The sequence below is a fragment of the Oncorhynchus keta genome, chromosome 25 (assembly GCF_023373465.1).
Source record: "Oncorhynchus keta strain PuntledgeMale-10-30-2019 chromosome 25, Oket_V2, whole genome shotgun sequence".
Taxonomy (NCBI): Eukaryota; Metazoa; Chordata; class Actinopteri; order Salmoniformes; family Salmonidae; genus Oncorhynchus; species Oncorhynchus keta.
The window spans coordinates 6,876,614-6,893,449 of record NC_068445.1 but is presented as its reverse complement, the minus strand read 5'-3'; the positions used below and the strand labels follow the sequence as shown (position 1 = coordinate 6,893,449).

Here is a 16,836-nt window from a genome sequence, read left to right as displayed (position 1 = left end):
TGACATTTCACTGCAGCTAATGTAGAAGGAAAAGCTGTGTACATTTGCAAATACTGTGCCAAATCATATGTGAAGAATGCAAACAAGATGCAGAATCATCTGGACAAGAGCATAAAGTTCCCTCAGAACAAGCAACCTCTGACAAAGGTCCCTCTACTCCTATTCGAGGTGAAAATGATGAATCAGACACCTTATTGATAGCAACAGCTCATGGTCCTCCTAGAATCAGAAGGTTTTGACTCAATAGAGGAACATAGTCAGAGAAATGCTGATGAATGTTTTGCTCGAGCTGTGTATGTAACTGGTTCACCTCTGATGCTCACAGACAATGTGTATTGAACTGAAGGCAGTCATCATTTATCTTGGACCACAGAAGGTATTTGCATGAAGGCCGCTTGGTCTAAAGTGGAGGAGTCCTACCCTCACATCATACCCATTGGCTGTGCTGCTCATGCATTGAATCTGCTCCTCAGGGACATCATGTAACTGACAACAATGGATACACTCTACAAGAGAGCCAAGGAAATGGTTAGGTATGTGAAGGGTCATCAAGTTGTAGCAGGAATCTACCTCACCAAGCAAAGTAAGAAGAATAGAGGACCACATTGAAGCTGCCCAGCAACACCCATTGGGGTGGTGTTGTCATCATGTTTGACAGTCTCCTGGAGGGAAATGAGTCTCTCCAAGAAATGTCCATATCACAGTCTGCCGATATAGACAGCCCAATCAAGAGGATCCTCCTGGGTGATGTATTTTGGGAGAGAGTGGTAAGCAGCCTGAAACTCCTGAAACCTATAGCAGTAGCCATTGCACGGCTTGCGGGAGACAGTGCCATCCTGTCTGATGTTAAGACTCTGCTTGCAGATGTAAGAGAAGAAATCCGTACTGCCCTGCCCACTTCACTGTTGCTCCAAGCAGAGGAAACTGCAGTTCTGAAATACATCAAAAAGCTTGAAGACTTCTGCCTGAAGCCCATACACAGCGTACATGTTGGACCCCAAGTATGCTGGCAAGAGCATCCTGTCTGGTGCAGAGATTGACAAGGCCTATGGTGTCATCACGACCGTGTCTCGCCACCTTGGCCTGGATGAGGGCAACGTTCTTGGCAGTCTGGCGAAATACACTTCCAAGCAAGGGCATTGGGATGGAGATGTAATATGGCAGTCGTGCCAACATATCTCATCAGCCACCTGGTGGAAGGGACTTAGTGGATCTGAGGCTCTTTCCCATGTTGCCTCCATCATCCTCCAAATCCCACCAACATCAGCCGCCACAGAGCGCAACTGGTCCTTGTTTGGGAAACCACACACCAAAGCATGCAAAAGGCTGACCAATACAAGGGTTGAAAAATGTAGGCTTTTTGAGCCTGACAACAAGCCATCCTCAACAAGGTTGGAAAGTGACAGTAAAGATGAGTCTGATGTTCAAGGGGTGGACATTGAGGAGGTCCAGGGAGAAGACGTGGGAGCCTGAGAGGAAGACAATCAAAGCTTTAGTTTGTAGACTCATTTTACAGATGTTGAAAATGTTTTTTGGAGATGCGATGGATCATTGGGGATCATTCAATATTCCCTTTCTTTTGTTGTCCAGTGATATCATCCCATGTGAAGAGTCAACTAATTTAATTAAAGTTAAATTCATAACTAAATAGTATTTTTTATTATTGGAAGGCTTTAAATCATTTGCAATTATGTCTACTCATTAAAGGTAAAAGGTTTGTTTCTGTCTCCATATTATATGGTAAATATAGCCAATGCAAAAAACATCCACAATAGTATTAATATTACATTTGCATATATTTCTGTTAATTCCCATATATTCCTGTTAATTCCCACCTTTGAATATTCCCCAAAATGTGGAACCCTACACCTGTTTAAGGATCCTTGCAAAAGTAAGAGCCTTGCAAAAGTATTCATCCCCCTTGGCGTTTTTCCTATTTTATTGCATTACAACCTGTAATTTAAATGGATATTTATTTGGATTTCATGTAATGGACACACACAAAATAGTCCAAATTGGTGAATTAAAAATACAAATAAATATTAACAAAAATTCTACAAAAAAATGGAAAAGTGGTGCATGCATACGTATTCACCCCTTTGCTATGAAGCACCTAAATAAGATCTGATGCAATTAATTACCTTCAGAATTCACATAGTTAAATAACATCCACCTGTGTGCAATCTAATTAAGTGTCACATGAGCTCAGTATATATATACAGCTTTTCTGAAAGGCCCAGAGTCTGCAACACCACTTAGCAAGGGGCACCACCAAGCTAGCGGCACCATGAAGACCAGTGAGCTATCAAAACAGGTCAGCGACAAAGTTGTGGAGAAGTACAGAGAAGGGTTGGGTTATAAAAAAAATATCAAACTTTGAACATCCCACAGAGTACCATTGGATACATGATTTTAAAAATTGAAAGAATATGGCACCAAAACAAACCTGCCAAGAGTGGGCCACCCACCAAAACTCATGGACCATTTAATCAGAGGCAACAAAGAAACCAAAGATAACCCTGCAGGAGCTGCAAAGCTCCACAGCAGAGATTGGAATATCTGTCATGTAATGTAAATGTAAATGTAAATCTGTCCATAGGAACACTTTAAGACATACACTCCACATTGCTGGGCTTTACGGAAAACTGGCCAGGAAAAGCCATTGCTTAAAGGACAAAAATAAGCAAGCGCATTTGGTGTCGCCAAAAGGCATGTAGGAGACTCCCCAGACCTATGGAAGACGGTACTCTGGTCAGATGAGACTAAAATCGAGCTTTTTGGACATCAAGGAAAATTCTATGTCTGGCGCAAACCCAACACCTCATCACCCTGAGAACACCATCCACACAGTGAAGCGTGGCAGCATCATGCTGGGGGGATGTTTTTCATCGTCAGGGACTGGGAAACTGGTAAGGGATGGATGGCGCTAAATACAGGGAAATTCTTGAGGGGAACCTGTTTCAGTCTTCTAGAGATTTTAGACTGGAACAGAGGTTCACCTTCCAACGGGACAATGACCCTAGGCATACTGCTAAAGCAACACTAGTGGTTTAAGGGGAACATTTAAATGGCCTAGTCAAAGCCCAGACCTCAATACAATTGAGAATCTGTGGTATGACTTAGATTGCTGTACACCAGCAGAAACCATTAAACTTGAAGGAGCTGGAGCAGTTTTGCCTTAAAGAATGGGCAAAAATCCCAGTGGCTAGATGTGCTGAGCTTATAGAGACATACCCCAAGAGACTTGCCACTGTAATTGCTGCAAAATGTGGCTCTACAAAGTATTGCATTTTTGGGGGTGAATAGTTATGCACACTCAAGTTCTGTTTTGTCTTATTTCTTGTTTGTTCCACAAAAAATATTTAGCATTTTCAAAGTGTTTAACTCAAACAATACAAACTCCCCACAAAAAATGGCAGGTGGATGGATTATCTTGAGAAATGCTAAATAACAGGGATGTAAAAAATGTGTATGCACAATTTGAGAGAAGATTTGTGCATATGGAAGAATTCTGGGTTATTTTATTTCAGCTCATGAAACATGGGTTAACATGTTGCGTTTATATTTTTGTTCAGTGTAGAAAAAAACGTTTGCAGCATTGAGGCACGTTAGACCATTCCTTCTGGGAGTCCAACTTTTGCTTTCACAAAGTAATGTGAACTTAGCTAGCTACACGTTCACAATTTAAAATACATTCAAAATAGGTGCCTACAAGAATGGCAGTATGTTTTATTGTTTTGCTAGCTAACGTTAGTTGCTATGACAAATTTCACTTGCGCGCGCACACTTTATTTAGCAATGGTCTGTAAGCTAGGCTAACGTTGCGCACACACACCATTTACACGTCAGCTAAGTCATGGATACTAGCTAGTTGGAAATAACTTTTTAGTTAGATAACATTCATTCCTCACGCCTATCGAGCACGCTAACTTGTGTGTTTACAACAAAGATTTACCTAGCTAACGTTAGCACTTAACGTTACAACTACTCACTTCAAGTCGCGATTCACAGACTGCAGGTTATCTTGAAACTCGGTAATAAAAACCTTTTCGCGTCCTTCGAGGGTTTCTTTGTTTTTCATCCCATCTTTCAGAGAGTCAAAAACCCTTGTTACACTTGAACGAAGTGCCTGAATAGCACTTATTGCTTGAGAAAATGCTTCTAAATTCACACCAACGTTCATTGCGTCCGCCATTTTTTTCGCACGCTAGGATGAACGACGCATAAACACCGTCATCGAGATGCAGTGCGTAGCAAGGGAAATGTAGTTCACGCTTTCCGTGCCTGCTGTCTTCTCATTTGCTCACTGCCAGTATACATTTGCCCATTCAACTACTTCTTAAATCATTTTTAACTACCTTTTATATTGCTGTCTGCAAACATTGTGCATTGTCAGTGCCCGTGTCTGTCTGTGACAATAATTTGGCCTCGGATGACCTATAGTAATGTGGAGGCTGTTTACACCCATTGGTCTGTGTGGCCACGCATCAGGACCATGGACAGCTCAACTTAGTGTTCTTCCATGGGAAGCCCCCAGGCTTGCGGCTTTGATGTTGTTACTTCAATTACACCCATCCAAAATTGGCAAAAGAAGGGTTTTGGCTGCTTTTTAAAAATGTGTTTTTACTATCCAGCTTAATTGGGTATTAAGTGGCTAATGTAATTGTCAACAATGTAAATAGCATAAGTTAGTTTGCTAAAATTATACATAAAAAATATATAGCCAATTTTATAGGCTATATATGCAATATATGTTTTGCTCAGAACTTGAGTGGCCAAATTAAAATCAACCACGGCCCAAATTTGCCACAGGCTCCCTGTTGGGGATTGGTTGTGGTAGATTTTATTTGGCCACCCAAGTTATCTGAGCTATGTATATATCCTATAAATTGGCTATATATTTTTTTCTATGTATAATTTTCACTGTAAAATCACCAGGAAATCAGCTCAAATGGATTTTAACTTTGGAAATCCGTTCCCAATTATTCCCACGCATCAATAGAGGCATATGCGATTGTATCCCAATGTAATCAAGGTTTGAAATGATTCTGTTTTTGTCAAATCCTATATCTGTTTGGGATTATTGCAGTCAATTTGCAGAGTACAAATTATTTATAACTATGTTCTGGCCGCTGACCATCCGCTCAAGAGAAACCGTTACAAAATTGGGGACGCCAGCACTGTTGAAGATGCATGCGCTATGCTTTAAGAGCCATATAGGAACTTCAAGTTGTTTAACTGTTAAACAGTGTTGTGTTAGCCGATTGCTTAGCGAAAACTAGAGATCATTATGTCTGCCTTGAGTGATTTTTGAGCTGCTCCTTTAAGCAGGGCGGATAGCCCGATCGGCTCATGGGGTGGTTATATTTCTGACGGGTAAAAGTTGCGTACCTGCTTCACACACACGTAGTTTGCAAATCAGATACTGAGAGCTAAATGTGGAAACGAGAAGAGAGCAGGAGAACAATGGCAGGAGGGAATTTATGAAATAAGCGAGTGTGTTTATGCATAGGGGAAAGTGAGGTCGAGAGAGAGAGAGAGAGAGAGAGAGAGCGAGAGTGAGCTCTTTCCTTCTGCCCTTGAGCGCCTAGGACAAAACCGAAATCGCAAAAAGTAACGGAACATTAATTGAGGCAGTACCACTTCTGGAAAAAGTATTGAAATATAATATATTTCGAACAAGAAGTCAACTATTGTGCGTACGGGATGTATAGGATACCATCCTAACGCACTGCTTTCCTCAAAGTATAAAAACAGAAGGGAAACAAACAGAAGGGGAGAGCATCTCATCTAATCCTCTTACAGAAGGGAATACGGTAACGTTAAGCTTTATTTCAACGACGAACCAATGCTGAGGCTTTTGAATGCTGATAACACTTTTGCAAAGGATGCACCCATGACAGAATGATCATATTTTCCCGGAGCAATTTGGTAAGTGTTCGAATTCCACCGTGAACATAGAGGATAGTAACTGTTGTAACCGTGCACCTTCAAAATTGTATAGGACTATAATGCTTATAATCTTGCAACCAGTGACTTGCTACAGTTGTTTCTTATAATCAAGCATTATAGCCTACATTTGAAGGCAGCATTAAGCTACACACTTCAGAGAATTTCAGAGCTTTGGAAAGAGTATCAACGTAAAGAACATCAGTTGTCCACATTATAGGACAAATCCAAACATGATACAAGTTGATCAAATTAGTTATTTTTATTTGCCAATTGTAGACTACAGCCTAGGTCTGTCACCATCTGCCTGTGAGAAGTTCTCGACAGGTATGGTACCTCTGATGGCAATAGTTGGCAAAGCCAAGAGCGCAACAGACATCCGTCTGTGGGGACGAGGGTATATATTTTTTTACTTGCAGTTATGTTTGGGAAATTCCTTAATTAGGGTAGTTTTGAGAATATAGATTGGTTGTGAAAACAAACATGAAAGGTTACAATATTATTTATTTATAAGCTACGGTATAGCCTACCGATATTAATTTGAACAGATTTCAAATGGGTTCAAGTTCCTCTAATGAAAGATATGTTTAACCTAATTGCTAGTTGTAAAAACGAAATAAAATCATCTGTATAGTAGCAGTAGCCTATTAGATATCGTTTTACTTTGCCTTTTTTTGTGTGGAAATGTGTGTGGCAATTTCCCCCCCCAAAAGTTAAATGTTTAATAAATTATTGTATTTTTTCCTTCTCAATATAGCCAACGATGGAGCATGTAAATACTTCCTTTGACTGACGTGAAAACACAACAAAATCTCATCTAGAGAGCTTCTGAGTGGACAGCGGGAATATTCTCAATGCTCTACTCATGGACATATCGACTGCTTTTAGCATGGCTTGCCTGGAGTGCCAAAGGGGGTCGATCTGAGAAAGATTTAGCGTTGTATACATTTCTAATAAAATAAGTTATTGTAACTATAATTTAAAGTAATACTTTAATTTGAATTGTTTTTAACATAAGATACCAAATACTTCAAAACAGAAGTGTAACTTATTTAGGCAGGCATACATTTGTATACAAAACCAGCAGAGTTGTAAGGCTGTATCCTGCAAGCGGCAGGTGTCTCTCCCAACATGAAAACCAACCGGATTCCAAGCTGATCCTCTCCCTGTGTGGACCGACGGTGGCACCACTTCCCTCTTCCCTCCGGACTCTCGGTCTTGGACCATGGGTGTGGTCTCTACGAGTGCCATGCTCTCACAGGTGCTTTTTCATTTGCACTTTGTTACTCTGACCCTTGGCCAGTATGATATATGCAAGTCGCTGTTTAGTACGGACGATGGACCAACATGGGAGTTTTATGCTTGTCAGCCAAAACCAATGGCTATGAAGGAGTTCGTGCAAATTAGGGTGGATCCTCCTGGCATCACTTGCGGCAACCCCCCGGAGAGGTTCTGTACCCTGGTAAGTTTAAGTTTGAATTCAGTTGGTGTAACCATCAGCACCAGTTTTATACTTAGAGTATTTTTATAGGCCTACACTTTGAAGTTTTGTCTATCAAAAAGAGTGATGAAAAACGGACATGGAAGGTTTTCTAGATATTAGGATATCGTTAGGGTATCTGATCCTAGATATGAGATGAGAAACTTTGATCTCGAACAAGATGGCGGGAATATGTACCTTTTCTATGAGACAACTCAGGACATAAGAGTTGAAACCTACTTTCAGTAGGCTACGTGTTATTATAGTGAAAATGCAAACAAGACTTCAAGACACAATTACTTTTATTTTGGAATCACTGCCTCAATAGATACACTACATGGCCAAAAGTATGTGAATACCTGCTCGTCGAACTTCTCATTCCAAAAATTATAGGTATTAATATGGAGTTGGTCCCCCTTTGCTGCTGCAACAGCCTCCACTCTTCTGTAAAGGCTTTCCACCAACATTTCTGCGGGGAGTTGCTTCCTTTCAGCCACAGGAGCCCCCCTCCCCCTCCCGACAGTGGATTGCGCACTGAGATGGAACAGAGCAAATAGGCTTTTCAACGCAATAGCTTTAGCTGGTGGTAATTTGTGGAATAGACATCAGCTGGAATGCGGTTTTATCCAATCAGCATCCAGGATTAGACCCAACCGGTGTATAAACCAATAAAATAGATTAGAACAGAACAGAATAGTGCTATAGAATAACTTAAATAATAAAATAAACATGCTATTTATAGTTTCTATAAAGATTAAATATGACTAAATGAAAAAATATAGCAGCAGCAATATTCAATAAAACGAATCATTTCTGCTTTGGCCTGCTGTTTTCATAATGAAACACACTAAGTCTACACGACAGTATATCAGGTTATTTAACCAAGTTAATTTTGTTTGTCTCAAACAATATCATTAGATTAGGTTTGTTATTGTGTTTGTGCCTCCCTACAGGGACTCACACCTTGAGTGATACCGTTTATTTATAACGCTGTTTAACACCATGAGCTCATATGAATAGTAACTTTAGGGTTATAAATGTACATGTATATGTATTATTTTGTATCCTGTAAAGCTGTAAGCTTGAGTGTACTATATATACACTGCTCAAAAATAAAGGGAACATTTAAACAACCAAATGTAACTCCAAGTCAATCACACTTCTGTGAAATCAAACTGTCCACTTAGGAAGCAACACTGATTGACACTAAATTGCACATGCTATTGTACAAATGGAATAGACAACAGGTGGAAATTATAGGCAATTAGCAAGACACCCCCAATAAAGGAGTGGTTCTGCAGGTAGGGACCACAGACCACTTCTCAGTTCCTATGCTTCCTGGCTGATGTTTTGGTCACTTTTGAATGCTGGCGGTGCTTTCACTCTAGTGGTAGCATGAGACGGAGTGTACAATCCACACAAGTGGCTCAGGTAGTGCAGCTCATCCAGGATGGCACACCAATGCGAGCTGTGGCAAGAAGGTTTGCTGTGTCTGTCAGCGTAGTGTCCAGAGCATGGAGGCGCTACCAGGAGACAGGCCAGTACATCAGGAGACGTGGAGGAGGCCATAGGAGGGCAACAACCCAGCAGCAGGACCGCTACCTCCACCTTTGTGCAAAGAGGAGCACTGCCAGAGCCCTGCAAAATGACCTCCAGCAGGCCACAAATGTGCATGTGTCTGCTCAAACGGTCAGAAACAGACTCCATGAGGGTGGTATGAGGGCCCGACGTCCACAGGTGGGGGTTGTGCTTACAGCCCAACACCGTGCAGGACGTTTGGCATTTGCCAGAGAACACCAAGATTGGCAAATTCGCCACTGGCGCCCTGTGCTCTTCACAGATGAAAGCAGGTTCACACTGAGCACATGTGACAGACGTGACAGTCTGGAGACGCCGTGGAGAACGTTCTGCTGCCTGCAACATCCTCCAGCATGACCGGTTTGGCGGTGGGTCAGTCATGGTCTGGGGTGGCATTTCTTTGGGGGGCCGCACAGCCCTCCATGTGCTCGCCAGAGGTAGCCTGACTGCCATTAGGTACCGAGATGAGATCCTCAGACCGCTTGTGAGACCATATGCTGGTGCGGTTGGCCCTGGGTTCCTCCTAATGCAAGACTATGCTAGACCTTATGTGGCTGGAGTGTGTCAGCAGTTCCTGCAAGAGGAAGGCATTGATGCTATGGACTGTTCCCCTGACCTGAATCCAATTGAGCACATCTGGGACATCATGTCTCGCTCCATCCACCAAAGCCACGTTGCACCACAGACTGTCCAGGAGTTGGCGGATGCTTTAGTTCAGGTCTGGGAGGAGATCCCTCAGGAGACCATCCGCCACCTCATCAGGAGCAGGCCCAGGCATTGTAGGGAGGTCATACAGGCACGTGGAGGCCACACACTACTGAGCCTCATTTTGACTTGTTTTAAGGACATTACATCAAAGTTGGATCAGCCTGTAGTGTGGTTTTCCACTTTAATTTTGAGTGTGACTCCAAATCCAGACCTCCATGGGTTGATAAATTTGATTTCCATTGATCATTTTTGTGTGATTTTGTTGTCAGCACATTCAACTATGTAAAGAAAAAAGTATTTAATAAGAATACTTCATTCATTCAGATCTAGGATGTGTTATTTTAGTGTTCCCTTTATTTTTTTGAGCAGTATATATATGGTATGTTCCTGTTTTTTGGGAGAGTGCTGACATGAGTGAGGTTCATATAAGAGAGGCTGACAATGTTGCTGTGGGATATCCAGCCGAGGGCTTGATTGTAAAACAAGCAAATATATGATTTGTCCAGCTGGGTTGTACTTTTGGAACCCATGAAGAGAGGACGATCAAACCATGATCACAGAGCATACCATGTACAATTTTATAGTGTGTTACCTGAAACTCCTGGTTATCAATTGTTATATAGCCTTAGACTTGTCAATCACTCACTCTGATTTGAGCATCTGTCTTTGTGGTAAGAGACAAGTCACTTTTAACATCCTAAATATCACCAATGGTAATTATGATCATCACATTGCAACTAAACATGCAGCAATATGTAGCATCCAGCTGTGTAATGCTAATCGCAGCTTTTTTTTGTGCCAGATTACTAACCACACATTGGATGTCATAGTGGAGAGGTTAGCCTGGATTTTGCCAAATTCAAGCTGGGGATAATTAGAGAGAGCTATGATAGCATGAGCCAGGTTGGGACTTTAGTCAGGACATTGGTACCATCCAATCTCTTTCCATGAGTGTTAAGAGATCTTTGGAGACCACAGGATGTCCGGACAGACAGTCAGGGTTTATGTCTCGTCCAATGAAAGGCACCCTGTGCAGGGTAGCTTCCTCATCACTTTCCCCCCGGGGGAATTTGTCCACCTTACACCCCTCAACTGGCTCTCCAACATCAATTCCAGCAGCAACTTGATTTTGCCATGCATTCTCCCATCCAAGACCTGACCAGGTCCAACCCTGCTTAGCTTTAGACGGAAGCCAGGGATGCAGCAGGGTGGTTTGGCTGTTGGCATACTGGTAAGCCTACTACTTCAAGAAATGCTGATCAGCCACAATATGATTCTTAATGACCATTGACCAGTTTAAAGTGAAATACTTGTTGGCCTCTCTTTAGCCCCAAAGTAGTCTAGTCATGAACATTTTATGAAATGTAAAGTGGCCTCCTGTTGACTGTGCTGTTGAAGAAGGAAGACTCAGTGTCGACGTGCTTCTATGGCAAGAAGCTCTTTGGTAAATTATCGTTCCTCCAGTGATCTGACCATTCATCTTATGGAAAGGTAAATGTGCCATGAGTGGCCCATTACCAAAAGGCTACCCAGTACAGCTAGACACAGTCACATATTTAGACTTGCCATGACTCTTACAGTGCAATATGATAGTGTTCTGTAGCCCATTTTACATCAATTACATGCTTTGGACTTGTCAATTGAGTGCACTCAATTGACAACGTTTTTCATGCTTTCCTTTTGGAAAGCAACATCATTGATTAGAATAAGCCATCCCCAGAATGAGTATGCTGGCTTTCGTTGGAAAGCTTTCTGGCTCATGAATGATTTAGAGCACATTTCAGCCACTAGGCCCACAGGAGATGCCGTTGCATTTTTAGTCAGTGCTCCCCCCTGCCATGCATGATGTTAGCTGGTGCTGGGAGAGGGGTGCACTCTGTGTGTAGCATTGCTTAATGAGCAGAGGAGGGAAGGAGGGAGGGAGCTAAGCAAAACGACAAATCTCGACCCACTACTGATGTGATTACACACACATTGAAAGACGAAGAGAGGAGCCAGACCTTGTCCATAACTGAAGTGAGGCATCACTGCCACTCTCCATCCTGTGACCTCAAATCATTAATTACAAGTACTCTTTTCAACAGTAATGGTCGCAACATATTAGATATAATCCTGCCCCACATTGCATTTGCTTATTTTAAAATGCCCAAACAGCCGGAACTAAAAATAGCAGTGCAGATTGCAGCACAGCAGTGGAGTGCACTATAGTAAGGACTTCAATTTGGTACACTATTTGCAGTAGGTTAAAACACATGTTCAGATTAGATCATGTGAGGATATGTCACCATATTTATCCTACCGGTGGAGAGTTAATGTATTGTCACTAACGTGCCGCTTTGGTCAGTTCTGTCCTGTGTCATTCATTTTACATGAGTCCTGGCAGCTTCAGCCCCTTGTCCTGTGCTCCCAGAGGGTAGCGATTTCATTCCGTTTCTCTATGCCCACATGCAATCATCTCCATTAGCCTGTTTTCATGCCACTGCAGGTCCTGGATGATTCTTCAAATTAAGTTGTGCGTATGGTAATCCTCTGTCATCCTTTCAGGGAGATACAATATTTTTCAAGAAAGGTTTTTGATTGATTACATTCTAATTTATGCTGATGACCACAGATGACCAACTTTTTTTTAATGGTGCTATGAACATAATACAGTGTGAAATGGTGTGTGTGTGTGTGTGTGTGTGTGTGTGTGTGTGTGTGTGTGTGTGTGCGCAGATTTAAAACAGTAGGCAGTGGCCCATGCTGGGACAGGTGAGGGTCTTGTGCGGCCTGTTTTGTCTCTGGTATAATTAGGCTGCTGTTTTCCAAATGTTGTATCAGGAGCTTCCTTCACATTAATTAAGTCAAGCGAGGAAACGTATCTCACCAGCTGAGGGAATAGCAGCTCTAAACACTAGCTTCCCATACAGTACATGGCTCAATGCTCCCCATCTACACCAATGCAGTTGGGCATGTTTGTGGACTGAGGTACCGTCCAAATCTCTGGGCTCAACTGCCTTTCTAGTTTTATCATCCTGGTCCTCTCGTCTCGACTCGTCTCCTCTTACATGACCTCTCCTCTCCATTTCCGCAACACACACTTTCTGTCTCTTCCTCATCCTTCCCATCTATTTCGGTCAGTGCAGGTCCACAGATGTCCTTCTGATTGGACTTAACAATGTCAACTGGACTCTGACTCAGTGAATAAACTGGCCAGGTCATCTTCAGGAGAGAGGTCAGTGATCCCCAGCCACTCACAGTCAGGGTGTCTGAACCTCATCGATGGAGCTGCCTTCCTAATGCCATCAAACCACAGCTTAAAGGTGAGATCAGTGGAGGGCTTCCACTATAGCAGAGAGGAAAAATCCTCTGTTGTCATTGAGGATAGAATTTTGGATTATCTCAAACACAAAGAAACCTATTGGTCAGTGAAAGGGGATCAAAGTTTGTGGTTCTCCTCCAGTGTGTGTGCGAGAGAGAGAGAGAGAGAGAGATCCATTCTGAATTCCCTGAGGCTGTCACTGAGAAGTGGGCAAACAGTCTACTTAGCACTGGGTTGCTCTTTAACTGTGACAGGAATCCAGTGTGGATAATTGCTGGAGCGGTTTAGTGGTGAAAGCCACCTGGTGTAGCAGTTGAACTGGATTTGTGTGCTCTGCAGAAGGAGGCAAGGATTGTGGGCTAAAGGTAGAAGAAGCTGAGGCTCTGGCTTGGGCACCTGTTGTGTGTGGCTCTCATAACACCATTGACATAAAGGGGAAAGAATGTACAGTACATTTCCAAAAGTATGTGGACACCTGTTCATCGAACATCTCATTCCAAAATCATGGGCATTAATATAGAGTTGGTCACCCCTTTGCTGCTATAACAGACTCCACTCTTCTGGGAAGGCTTTCCACTAGATGTTAGAACATTACTGCGGGGACTTGCTTCCATTCAGTCATAATTAGGCCTGGCTCGCAGTTGGCGTTCCAATTCATCCCAAAGGTGTTTGATGGGGTTGAGGTCAGGGCTCTGTGCAGGCCAGTCAAGTTCTTCCACAATGATCTCGACAAACCATTTCTGTATGGACCTTGCTTTGTGCATGGGGGCATTGCTATGGTGAAACAAGAAAGGGTCTTCCCCTGACTGTTGCCACAAACTTGAAAGCACACAATCATCTAGAATGTCATTGTAATGCTGCAGTGTTAAGATTTCACTCCACTTAAACTAAGGGTCCTAGCCTGAACCATGAAAAACAGCCCCAGACCATTATTCCTCCTCCACCAAACTTTGCAGTTGGCACTATGTTCTCCTGGCATCTGCCATACCCAGAGTCCAATGGCGGCGAACTTTACACCACTCCAGCCAGTGCTTGGCTGCTCAGCCATGGAAACCCATTTCATGAAGCTCGCAAAGAACAATTCTTGTGCTAACGTTGCTTCCAGAGGCACCTTGGAACTCAGTAGTGAGTTTTGCAACCCCAGAAAATATGATTTTTTTCTCGCTACGCGCTTCAGCACTCGGCGGTCCCGTTCTGTGCGCTTATGTGGCCTACCACTTCACAGCTGAGCCGTTGTTGCTCCTAGACGTTTCCACTTCACAATGACAGCTCTTATATTTGACCGGGGCAGCTCTAGCAGGGGAGAATTTTGACAAACTGACTTGTTGGAAAGGTGGCATCCTATTAAGGTGCCACGTTGAAAGTCACTGAGCTCCTTAGTAAGGCCATTCTACTGCCAATAGCCTGCCTGGAGTGCCATTTAAAAAAAATATATATTGGTTAAATTGCAACAGGCTAGTTCAATCAAATACAGATACTATTTGAAATGTTCTCAAATACTGTATCTGAACCCAGGCCTGGAAACCGTGTGAGTGAGGATGACTGTTGATGACAAGACGTGTGACAGTTTGCACTCAGGCCGACCAATGTGACACTGGGATTTAGAGGTCAGGGATGACCACTTGGTAGGCAACCCCCCATGTTAATCTATTCTGTGTGTAATCCATGTGTGTCAGTAGAGCAGTGTTACAGCTTCGGGGTAAAGTGAAACATCTATGACACTGTTGAAGCTATATAATGTCGGACTTTTAGGTATGCAACGCATTTCAGTAGTCTCGCTGATCTTTTTTGGAGTGATGATGAAATTTGATTCAATGCAACACTGTAATTTACAATGTGCATTAAATTAGTGTCATTGTAACCAGATTATGTGCAATTATCACCCTGTATGTAGGAATTCCCAGATGGCTATTCACCAAACAGAGCTCACAAACTGTTTCATGGGGACATATGGTGAGCATGTTGGGACAAGCACACAGACATGGTCTCAGGGGGACCTGAGGTTGACCAGATTGTTTTGGAAAATCTGTTTCCTGGTTGTTTCATGTTGCTTGGGTGTATTTTTTTTGGTGGGGCTCGTAGCCTATATAAGATAATGAGTATGTAACTTTATTTTATTTTATCTGACTTATTTCTCATTAGCAAAGACATGCAAAGAACCAATAAATACTATGAAAAACATCAGTTGTATAGCCTACTTTGAGTATGCGGGAACCTTTTAGGGAGTCATTCTTCTGAGTCATATATTCTATGCTGAATACTAACAAAGAACTCGCTCAGTGTGGATTTAGAATGTTAACAAGTGATGAGCTAGTAAATGTTTTCTTTTTTCTAATGGGGAAGGGAGATGAAAAGTGTTTTCCAACATTGACCAGTTTTCTTTCCCCTCATCTCCCTCTTTCAGGAGAACCCCTACCTGTGTAGTGACGAGTGTGACGCCTCCAACCCGGACCTGGCTCACCCTCCCCAGCTGATGCAGGATCGTGAGCGCAGCGGCCTCATCACCTATTGGCAGACGGTGACATGGAGCCGCTACCCGGAGCCCCTGCTGGCCAACATCTCCCTGGCCTGGAACAAGAGCCTGGAGTTGACCGACGACATTCAGGTCACCTTCGAGTATGGCCGCCCCACCATGATGGTGCTGGACAAGTCCCTAGACAAAGGGCGCACCTGGCAGCCCTACCAGTTCTACGCCGACGACTGCATGGAAGCCTTCGGCATGCCCGCTAAGCGGGTGCAGGACCTGTCGGCTACCAATGTGACGCGGGTCATCTGCACAGAGCAGTACTCTCGCTGGGTGGGCTCCAAGAACGAGAAGGTGCTGCGCTTCGAGGTGATGGCACGCTTCACTATCTTCACGGGGCCCAAGCTGCTCAACATGGACAGTCTGTACACACGCATGGAGAGTATGAAGGGCCTGAGGGACTTCTTCACTTTCACCAACCTGAGACTGAGGCTGCTGAGGCCGGCCCTGGGGGGAACCTACGTCCAGAAAGACAACCTCCTCAAATACTTCTACGCCATCTCCAACATAGAGGTACCAGCCAGGTAAATACACACACCTACCTCTCTTTGCCTTATTGGACAATATCTCTTGCAAAGATATTTGAGTCACAGTCTATTTTGTGATCAATTGAGAAAATGCACAGTCCTAATGGTATACTGTACAGTATCTTACGCTGTACACCAGAGGAGGCTGGTGGGACGAGCTATAGGAGGACAGGCTCATTGTGATGGCTGAAATGGAATTAATGGAACAGTATCAAACACATGACCCATTCATTCCATTCCAGTCATCACAATGAGTTCGTTCTCCTATAGCTCCTCCCACCAGCCTCCTCTGCTCTATATTAGTGAGAAAAGAGTGCCCAATATTTTAGCTTCTGATAAGGAGCTGTGGAGGAAGTTGTCTGAAACAAAAACTGTTTTGATTCTGTTAAAGAAACAGTCACTCTCTTCCTGCTGACAGTCAATTCTATAGCAATCCAATCTCAGTGCTTAATTCAGTAACCTTTGCGAATATAAATATTGATAAATTAATGAATTAGTCTCTCCTGGCAACATTGCATTGCCCAAACCTCCGGTAATACGAGCCGTCAATCAATAGTTATTCCTGTATGTCAAATAGCAAATTGTTTTAAAGGGAGTTGGGGATGGGGTTTGGAGGAGTTGAGTGGTCAAATGGACACATGGAGATAAGGTAAAGAGCCCATGACTGATGTTCACTGGTTTATAATGATCAGGGAATAGAGGAGAAATGTTAAGCTAATTCCTACCGGAAAATGGTTGTTGGATATTTTATCCATCCCTTAGTATTGGG

At 43.0% G+C, this 16,836-nt stretch overlaps 2 protein-coding genes across 8 annotated transcripts in view; one reads left to right on the top strand and one right to left on the bottom strand.

Moving 5' to 3' along the window:
• LOC118358044 (mediator of RNA polymerase II transcription subunit 27-like) overlaps positions 1-7,200 on the bottom strand; it is a 111,307-nt gene extending 104,107 nt beyond the window's left edge. Inside the window, exon 1 of one of the 3 annotated variants that reach the window (XM_052478551.1) lies at positions 7,016-7,200. In XM_052478551.1, coding sequence (XP_052334511.1) covers positions 7,016-7,200 — 185 coding nt within the window. Of the gene's footprint in view, positions 1-3,992; positions 4,232-7,015 lie in introns of those variants that run through there. The other 2 variants (XM_052478550.1, XM_035735424.2) reach the window with 2 other exon arrangements.
• The window catches only part of LOC118358043 (netrin-G2-like), a 55,983-nt gene continuing 46,321 nt past the window's right edge, over positions 7,175-16,836 (top strand). For all 5 annotated transcript variants that reach the window (XM_052478549.1, XM_052478547.1, XM_052478548.1 and 2 more), the window contains exons 1-2: positions 7,175-7,411; positions 15,421-16,064. In XM_052478549.1, coding sequence (XP_052334509.1) covers positions 7,175-7,411; positions 15,421-16,064 — 881 coding nt within the window. The remainder of the gene's footprint in view (positions 7,412-15,420; positions 16,065-16,836) is intronic.